At 51.9% G+C, this 9337-nt stretch overlaps 1 protein-coding gene across 1 annotated transcript in view; it reads right to left on the reverse strand.

The window, feature by feature from the left end:
• Nucleotides 1–8671, reverse strand: part of DGKH (diacylglycerol kinase eta) — a 168127-nt gene extending 159456 nt beyond the window's left edge. The window contains exons 1-2 of the mRNA XM_050895256.1: nt 8615–8671; nt 1115–1300 (exon numbers count right to left, since the gene is read on the reverse strand). Of these exons, the coding sequence (XP_050751213.1) occupies nt 1115–1300; nt 8615–8671 (243 nt within the window). The remainder of the gene's footprint in view (nt 1–1114; nt 1301–8614) is intronic.
• Nucleotides 8672–9337: the final 666 nt, after the last annotated feature.

Genomic DNA, 9337 nt, shown 5'->3' on the forward strand with positions numbered 1-9337 from the left:
CAGCTCCTTACTAACTTTAATGGGTGCTCTGTAAAGGAAACACCACCACATTGTGTAGAAATCAAAATGAGTGATCTGTCTGGGCCCGGATGGAGTCACTTTGCCGCTCAAACCAGACGCTTACAGCAAAACCTCTGATCTTGATGTCACTGCACCCATAAGCTCTCCCCAATGGGGCTTTGTGCAGATCCCATCACCAAATGTGGACCACGCTTTTTAGAAAGTCATGGGATCCCTCTACACAGAAAGTAAGTCAGGTCTCACTATTTTTATACTTTTAAATGCATACTTGTTGAAGTTCATTTTACAGGAAAAAACGTGATGTAAATACACCATCCGTCAAAAAGTTAATTCCACCAGGACGACTTCGGCAGCCCGAGCCAGCCAAAAAATTGCATTAACCTGAAATTTTGACAGCTGCTTTACGTATCCAGCCCCACGAGCGAGGATGTACAGAAGTTTGCTCCTGTCCCGCGAGGTGCCTTTCAAACTGGAAACCGCGTTTCCCTCCTTCGCGGCACTCCCGCTCCCAAACGGCAGCCCGATGTGCCACCACGGGCTCCCTGCCTGCCGCTGCCTGCCGCTGCCTGCCGCTCCGGCGTAGCGCACGGCGGCGGCCCCCCGGGACCGGGGGTGAAGAAGACGGGGGGGGGGGGGGGGGGGAAGTTGGTGAGGAAGGGCTGGCTGAAACAGCCCACCCGCGCTGTGCGGAGGCAGGGCGGGATCCCCGCGGCAGCGGTGCCCGCTGCCGAGGAAGAGGAGCCGGAGGGAGGCAGCCCGCCGCTTCCCCCACACCCAGGACGCCAGGCAGGGCAGGGCGGCTGCCGGAGCAGGCTGCTTCCCCTCCGGCCCCGCGGAGCCCCGCCGCCCCGGGGGGCTCTTCCTGCCAGCCGGGGACAGATGTGGACGCAACAGCTGGACGGGGAGGAGGGGAGAGGGAAGGAAGGAAGAGGCACGGCTGCCTCACCGCCCCCCCCCCCCCCCCGCCGCCGTTCCCGGGGATGCGGGCGGGATGCAGCGGCCGCCCCCGGCTCCGGGCTGGCCCCGCTCTAGGATGAGGATGGAGAAACTTGCCCCGGAGGCAGCGGGGCTCGCCGGCTCCTGCCCCCCTTACCTTGCTGCGGATCTGGCCCGAGGTGGACACTTTCCGGATGAGTTTCTGGGGGCCCTCGTGCTCCCCTTCGCTGTCCGACGACTCGTCCGCCGGCCCCGCCGCCGCCGCCGGGGGTTGGGGCTGGGGCTGCTGCGGGATCCCGGCGCCGCTCATCCCCGACTCGGCCCCGGCCATCTTTCCGGACTCCTGCCGAGAGAGAGCACACGAGCCCGGCTCAGCCAGGGCAGCCGCTGCCGCTCCCCTCCCCGGGGAGGAGGAGGAGGAGGAGGCGGCGCGGGAGGGTGGGGAAAGAGGCGGCGCGGGGGGGAGGGGACGGAGGCGGCGGGGACGGAGCCGGGCGCTGGCGGCGCGGAGCGGACCGCCCGGCCGCCATCTTCCGCCGCCCCCCTCTGACGGGGAAGGGCCGCTCGCCCGCCCCGGCCCGGCCACGGCGGGCACCGCTCCCCGCTCGCAGGGGGCTCGGGCACCGCCACCCGCCGGCGGGCGGAGCCGGGACGGACGGGCCCGGCCCCTTGCGCCCCTGCCGACGGGGAGCCGCCGGGAGCGGCCGCCGGCTCCAGGGGGCGCCGAGCGGCGGCGGGTGCCGGTGCCGCCCCGCCGGCCTGGCCGGCTCGGGGCTGGGGGGGGGGGGGAGGTTGTGCCGCGCCGCAGGTGAGCGCCGGGGCGGCGAGTCCGAGGGGCGAAAGAGGCGAAGGCGAGTGGGGAGGGCCCCCGGCACCCCCCGCACCTGCCCGGGCTTCCCCGCGTCCCGCCGCTCCCGCGTGAACGGAGTCCCGCGTGGTTCGGGAGGTGGGACGAGGCACAGGCAGAGCGCGGCCCTCCGGTTATATGTGAGCTCCTTCCGTTCACACCCCTCACTAAACACCGCCGTGTGGTTTACAAAAGCAGGTGACCGTCAATGGGAGGTGGAACGCCAAGTTTTAAACGTTTCACGCAAGCACAGCGAAACCGCCCGGCTCTGAACGCGGGTGGGCTTCCCACGTGCTGTCCGGTCACGGCTGAGGGTTGTGTTGCTCTCCCTTGGGAGCACTGGATGTCGTTTTGGGACTGGATGGACGGCATCAAATGCAATGGGTTCCTTATCTATGCCTCCAGCCAGTCAGTCCTGTGGTGTCCTTCAGCGTCAAAGCGTTGGACAATTTTGGCAAATGCACACGTTGCTTTCCAGTTGTTTTCTCCCGTTAGTTTAACTTTCTTCTTATTCTATTCATTTTTGTCTTTGTAAAACAGGAGCCTTTACTTTTGGGGAAAGAAAGGGTCAGTTTTCCCTTTTAATCTCAGATCTGGCAGCTCACACGATCTCGAAATGTCACCACATGTTCTGAATTGTGGGACTTCGAAATTATTGTGGCTTGTATGTAGTCAGTGTTCAAAATAAGCATTTAAATCACAGCAATACTAAATAAAACACACAACTCCTAGCTGCATGGACCGGATTAAACATAAGAAAGCAATCAATACTTGTGGCTTCTATATTCCCACAATTCTATTTATATTTCTAGAAAGGGAACTGACATCTCTTAATATGCTAATATAATGTCGCAGTACCTAAAAACAAAGCAGTTAATGAGAAACAAAAACAGACCCATAGTGTACAACCTATCCTACACTGCAGACACCTCACCACGATCTTAATTTCATCTAATCCAGAGTATCCCATTTCTTTTATTGGGACTTTTATTCATAGTAGGGGAAATTAAATATTTCCATGAAGCCTTGCAGGTCTTGTGGCTTAGTTCTGTGTTACTGCACCAGGGACTTCAAATGCGATTCTACTACCCTCCTCCACATAGGATCACTTCTATTAAGTTATATTTTAAAAATTGTCAACATTTACATTAAGAAAATGTCAGAATTTCTATTAAGTTATATTTTAAAGGAATTTTGATCATATTACCTACATTCCCTATTAGAATAATAATAGGGCCTAAATCCTACCATTAATACCACATCTCAAAATAGATGAAGTTCTCATATAGTCCCTTTTCCTTACAGGCTAATTGTGAAACTAAGGGATGATTCTGTCTTGTCTCACTCTTCACCTGAGAGGGAGTTCTCCTTTTTCAAAAACATGGGATCAAACTTGGGCAAGCGCAAGTACGTACTGCTCTCAGTGAATTAATTTAGGGCACGGCTAGGAAGAAAGATAGGTTAAGAGCAATGTTTACAGACACTTGCTCTTTCCACCCTCCTTTCTTCCTCTTCTCCACCTTAATTTCAGGAATAGCAAATTACGCCAGAACGCATCTCACTGCAATTCCTTGAGTCTTTTGAAGGTAAATGACAACTGAACATTGCAAGAGGACAAGAAGACAGAGTTTGCTAATTAATGCTAACATGTATTACATGTAATTGTGACTGTGATTGGAGGAACACTTGGTGCTAACAGAACGCCAGCAAGACTGACTAACTCCATTTAATTCAACTGAATTAAACAGCGCTAACTGAACAACACTAGTTACTGTTAGATCTGTTCCCATACTAAAAAAGCATTCAAAATACCGGTGGATGTGACTGCTATGTATTTGTATCACAGGACTAGAATCCTGCGTGAAGTTACGTGCAAAACTGTTTACAAGTTTCACCCATGGAGAATACGCTTCCAAATTCAGTTGAAAGGGAGAGACGAGCCAGTGAGGGGGAAAGGCACACAAAGACAGCGTATCACCCAAGTGCATAATTTGATATTAGAACGTTTGAACTCAGGGAGATCATGAAGTTGACTCTATTGATGACCCCAAATTTGCACCTTTGGGTGTTTGGGGTTTTGTTAATAAAACATCATCTGGTTCCTTACATATTTAGACCTCGATCCTAGAAACAGTAGGTGGTTGAAGTGTATTTCCAAAAACAGCCTTCCACTGAAGTTTTGGAATAATAAACGCACAGCACCAGTATCTTCCAGAGCAAGACACTAATCTGGTTTGTTTTCAAACTGCTCTCACAATTGGTTACACTGCAAGCTAATTTAAAAACTTGTATTGAATTTTATAAAACATTGCACAATTTAGCAATGGATGCAAATACATTGTTTCATCATTATTAGATGGAAAAATAGAAACAAGTTAATAATTTGGTTTTTAAATATAACGGCTCCAGTGACATCCGGTGGCTTTCACAATGCCAGCAGAGGAGCTGGAGATCTCCTTAGGTATCTGTATAGCCAGCTCAGATTTCCTTCACAAGATTTCATCTCAAATACATAAAAGCTAGTAGAAGACTATCTGTAGGTGCAATGGGCAATAAATACAATTCTTCAACTTCTGTTCACTTTCAGAGCTTAACTATCAGCCCTAGCTTCTGCGCACTTTCTGCACCGTGCAGAGGGCATCATGCATCCTCACATGGGCTACCCTGTTGTGATCTTCCTCTCTCCTGACTGCCCAAACACAAAAATTGGGTTACAAGGAGAGAATGCACCAGCCTTTCACTTCCAAGCATGTCTCTTTCATCATATCTTGATAAACTTCAGAGTGCTATGAAAAAAAAGTACTACGAATGTTCTCTCAGGTCACTTAATGTGAAGATTTTAGTAGTATTAACCTAAATCTGCCAATGATAGGAAATGTCCCGCAAGTGCAGTTCAATGAGAATATAGTTTCTGCGAAGTACGTAGTGGAATCTGTGAAATTACAGGCTCTAAAATCCACAGTCATCTAATGTTTACAGAGTTCTTCAAAATGGAGAAACCAAGCAACTGTTAAGCGTTGTTGAAAGTACCCGAGTTATTCATTCACGTTAGCGTAGAAAGTTGTTTCTACAAACGTATACGTTGTCCCTGCACAGAGACAGTTTTAAAGATATCACCGTTTCCACTTGTTCTTCTTTTCAGAGGCATTAATAGATAATCAGGGTCCAGTTCCAGATTTTACCCACGTAAAGCTGCCTAAGATAGCCATGAAATTTTGCCTCAATAAGGACTGCCAACTTGACTTCCATCCCTTCATCTCACAGCTGAAATTCTCCCAGGTGATCCATGTCAGACTCAATATGAGAAATATTGAATAGCACATTTCAGCTCAGTGAATACAGCTATGAATACCGTGGTACAAACGGTACCACTAGACTTCTGCAAGTCAGGCTCTTGAAGAATACGGGGCTATACGCAGCCATTAAAAACACATGCAATATTTGCATGCACTATGTCTTTCATTTAACATACTCAATTTCACGCTTCTTAGTAATTGCCTTAAATTTCCTAACTGAAGTAAGGGAAGACTAGTGAAAAGCATATAGAAAGGCTGGCATTCAAAGGGAGATGCTCAACTGATACAAAACAGCTCCGCTGACATCATTTGTGCTATGGCAATGGCTATCAGCTGATGATCTGCCTTTTCTATTCCAAGAATCCCGAAGTGCTGGGTACATACATGCACTGTAAGAACGTTTTAACTCGACCACATCCAGTGCCAATAATAGAATATGTGTTGCTAAAAAGCATATGCAATGTAGAAAAAAATCCAAATACATATGCACTCTAGCTGCGCTGGAGATTATAGTTTATAATGCAGATTAAAGCATTATTTGATTCCAGGAACATAAATTATTCCAGCTCTAATATTGATTCCCTTCGTAACAAGCATATTTACCTCTTTTTCTCTAGGTCACTTTGGCATCTATAAACTGAAGGGTAATACTTTTTTTTCCTCCACCTCAAAAAGTTGTTCTGAGGGGATCTAGATGAATAGTGGTATATGTGTCAGGTTAAGAATGCATTATTCATCACGCTTAAAAGATTTGATTGAATCTTTCCTAATTTTGGTGGTTAGTGATAACTATAGTTTTTAACTGGGCTCCCCAGTTAACACTGAGCGAATTAATTTCAGATCTGCCCGTGTGAACTCCCTCTGCAGATCAAGTTAGCAATGTTATTCTTTCTTGGCTTCCTTAGTTACCAAAGGGGAAGCCAAAATATAACAAAATGTATGTATATCACTGTTAAAGAGAGTAACTGCATTGCTCGTGGCTGTTTCGGGAGTAGCCGAGGCAATCCTGTAACCTGTAGGTTACAAAAATGTGTTGTATGCTTCAGAGTGAAAAGGTGTAAACCAGTGGAGGTCACCAAAATAAAGAGTCGCTTTGCAAAAGTGTTAGGACCCATCTACGCCTTTCAAGGGAAAGGTAAAGTCAAGACTCAGGTCTCATATAAAATTTGAAAGTTGGGTCTAGAACTTTGTAAGACATATATTATGTGTATTGTGAGTACAAAGCCACCGAATCTCTCTTGGAAGAATGCAGGATGAGCCTTACATTTTCTGTTACTTTAATTTAGCTCCATCATGGAGGGTCTAATGCAACTCTTACTGGAGTCGGGAAGAAGTTTTCCATTCAAAAGTGAGCCGTGAATTAAGGAAAGGATTTTATAGAAATTTGAAATTGCACACAGACAAGTCCAATCCTGACAGGCAAAGGAGAAGTTGTGGCTCCATTTGATGTCCATCACTTATTTCTCAGAACAGCTATAGGAACAGCACTTCCCAATTACTTCTGACAATTTGCATAGATAATTAACTTGCAGAGATTCAAAACCTGCAATAAATAGTTTCCCCTATCCTGCTGCTCTTTTTCTGTGTTTCGAGAGCGACGCAGTGGTCTGGGCACTTTTTTTTCCCTTCATCATGCAGTCCTTCACCTAAATCTCCCTTTGCCCCCATTATAATAAAAAGCCTGCTTACGAGCAGATACAAAGAACGTTGTGGCTTTTGCCACAAAGACTATGTATTTTACCAGCAGGTTACCAGGTAAAGGATTGAGTGGTTTAGCTGAAATTAGAGTCTTGTAAAGGAAATCAGTGCAGTGGTTAACCTTAAAACTGCATTCATGGATGTACTCTTTAACAAATGCAGCAATGAAATGATAAACATGACCCAAATCCTGGCCCTTACTGGGGGAGGGGGAAATGAAGAAAAAAAAAGATGTGCTCCTTGTTTATCTGAGCCCTGCGCACAGAAGGAAACGGGTTTAGATGCTTCAGCCAGGACTCCGCATTTCCAAGCAGAGGGGCTGCAATCCATCTGCCTCCCGAGTTTCAGCTGAGTTTCAGATGACGGCAGCCAATTTAAATGTCACTGTTTAATAGGATAACGCATTCGCGGGAATCAGCTTTGCTGCCTTCCTCCCACAATGTCTTCATCTCTCCACGCAAAAGTCTCGGGTTTCCCTTGCCTGATCCTTTCGGTGTCAGCTCCATGTTACCGGAACACACATACAGCTGTTTTCCCTATCACAGCTGCATCTCCGGCAGCAGCTTCGGGGCTTGAGGACTGCAGAGGGCAGTGAAGGGGGATGTTCAACTTCACAAGAAAAATGAGGCTAGTAAAAATGTATTTGGGAGGGCTACAAATCCTAACAGGGAAGGGGGTGAACTTAGTTCACCGTGGGTATCTCCAGGGCTGGGCTACTGCTTTCCTGGGAGCGAGCACACCGAGCCAGGCAAAGTGTGGCTCACCCCCGGCTGCTGTTTAAAACTGGGTTTACAAGTAAAACCAGGGGCCCTGGACCAACGCAACGAGTTAGCAAAACATGGCACAGCCATCTAAAGGGGAGCTTGGCAGTGGCATGGGTCCGTGCTTCACATCGCCTCACCAAGTTCAGGGCCAGAGACAGCCTAGCCTTGACCTCTCAGATAGCCTGAAATCTCCCAAGCAGCTACCCAAAGCCTATTTTTAGCCCTCTCTGCCTGGGGGCGGGGGTGGGGGTGTGAGGGTGGGGGGGGAGTGTGTTTGCACAATGGAGAAAAGCCCAAGAGCGGGACCAGATGGCCCTGAAAAGGGAAATCTGATTTTATCGCCTGCTGAGGATGCCGGTGACATGATTTCCTTCGGTTGGAAGGAGGGTCTCCGAGTTGCTTAAACAAGCCACCGCACCGCAGCTTTCCTCCCGGCCAGTTTGGGCACTCGGCTCCCTTCGCAGCAGCCGAAAGGCACGCACTTTCCCCGCACCCCACAAAGCAGGGTGGCAGCGGGGTTACCCCAGCCCCGGCCCGCTTTACCACCGCGATGGGAGCGATTCCCAGCCTGGCTACAGAAGAAGAAGGGGAAAAAAAGTGTCTCCTTCTGGAAACTGTCTCCCAACGCTGGACACGTTGCTTTTGCTGTGCTAAGAGAAGGCGTTTAATGGTATCAACATCCAACCCACCCACCCCCCCCCCCCGGCAAAGTTGGAGGCAAGGCTCTCGGTGCTAATCCCAGGCTTTCCACCCGGGCAGTGTAACTCAGAAAGGGCAATGAACTCGTCCCCCAGAGGGACGAGCCCGCCAGCAAATGGCCGGACACGGCGGGGGCTGAAAGGCTCCCACACTCCCCCCCCCCCCCCCCCCCGCTCCCCGCGGGGAGAGGACGAGAGCCGGCGGCCGGGCTCCGGCGCGGAGCGAGGTCGGAAGAAGGGAAGGGGGGGGGGGGGGCACCGATAAGGATGACAGCCCGACCCCCCGGCTGAACAATACAGGCAGGAAAAAGGGTAGGAAATGCCTGTGCAACTGCCAGGCACGCATGTACCTACCAGTTCCTCCCAGGCGGGGCTGCGGGCGCTATAGGAAGGGTACCCATGCTCCTCCATCCCCCCGCAGCAGGTCCCCTACCTCCGCGGGGAGAGCGCCGACGGGCAGCGGAGCAGGTTCCGCCGGGCTGCGCCTCCCTCCTGCCGCTGCCGCTGCCGCTCCTCCGGCTGGCAGCGCTTCCCTCAGCGCCGCTCTTCCTCCCCCCCCCCCCCTCCCCGGCCCCGCTCCTCCCTTTTTCTCCCCCGGACCCGTCCAGGCCCCCTCCTCCCTCCCCGCCCGGCTCCTCTCCCTCCCACGGCCACCGGGCTCAGCCCCGACTCCCGGGGGGAACCGGCCTGCAGCTGCCGCGCCGCTCACATCATCACCGCCGCCGTGTCCTCCGGTGCACGGCGCGGAGCCCGTCCCCGCCGCCCCCTGCCCGCCCGCGGCGCCGCCCCGGGGGCTCCCCGCGCGCCGTGCACGCCCGCGCCCCCCTCCCCGCCCCGGGAAGCGCAACGGATTACGGGCAAATCGCCTTGGGCATAAACCGGTTTACAGCCGCTTCGGCTGTCGGCGTCGCGGCGGGGCCGGCGGGCGAGGATGCTCCCCGCGGCGCGGGGCGGGGGGAAAGCCCGCTCGGTGCGCCCGGAGCCGCTCATGCCCCGCCGGGGTTATACCTCCTTCCTTCTCCCCCAGCCCGGCCCGGCCCGGCCCGGCCCGGCCCTGCCGGCTTGGTGCTGGGGCGG

This window comes from Gymnogyps californianus, chromosome 1 (assembly GCF_018139145.2).
Source record: "Gymnogyps californianus isolate 813 chromosome 1, ASM1813914v2, whole genome shotgun sequence".
Classification (NCBI taxonomy): domain Eukaryota; kingdom Metazoa; phylum Chordata; class Aves; order Accipitriformes; family Cathartidae; genus Gymnogyps; species Gymnogyps californianus.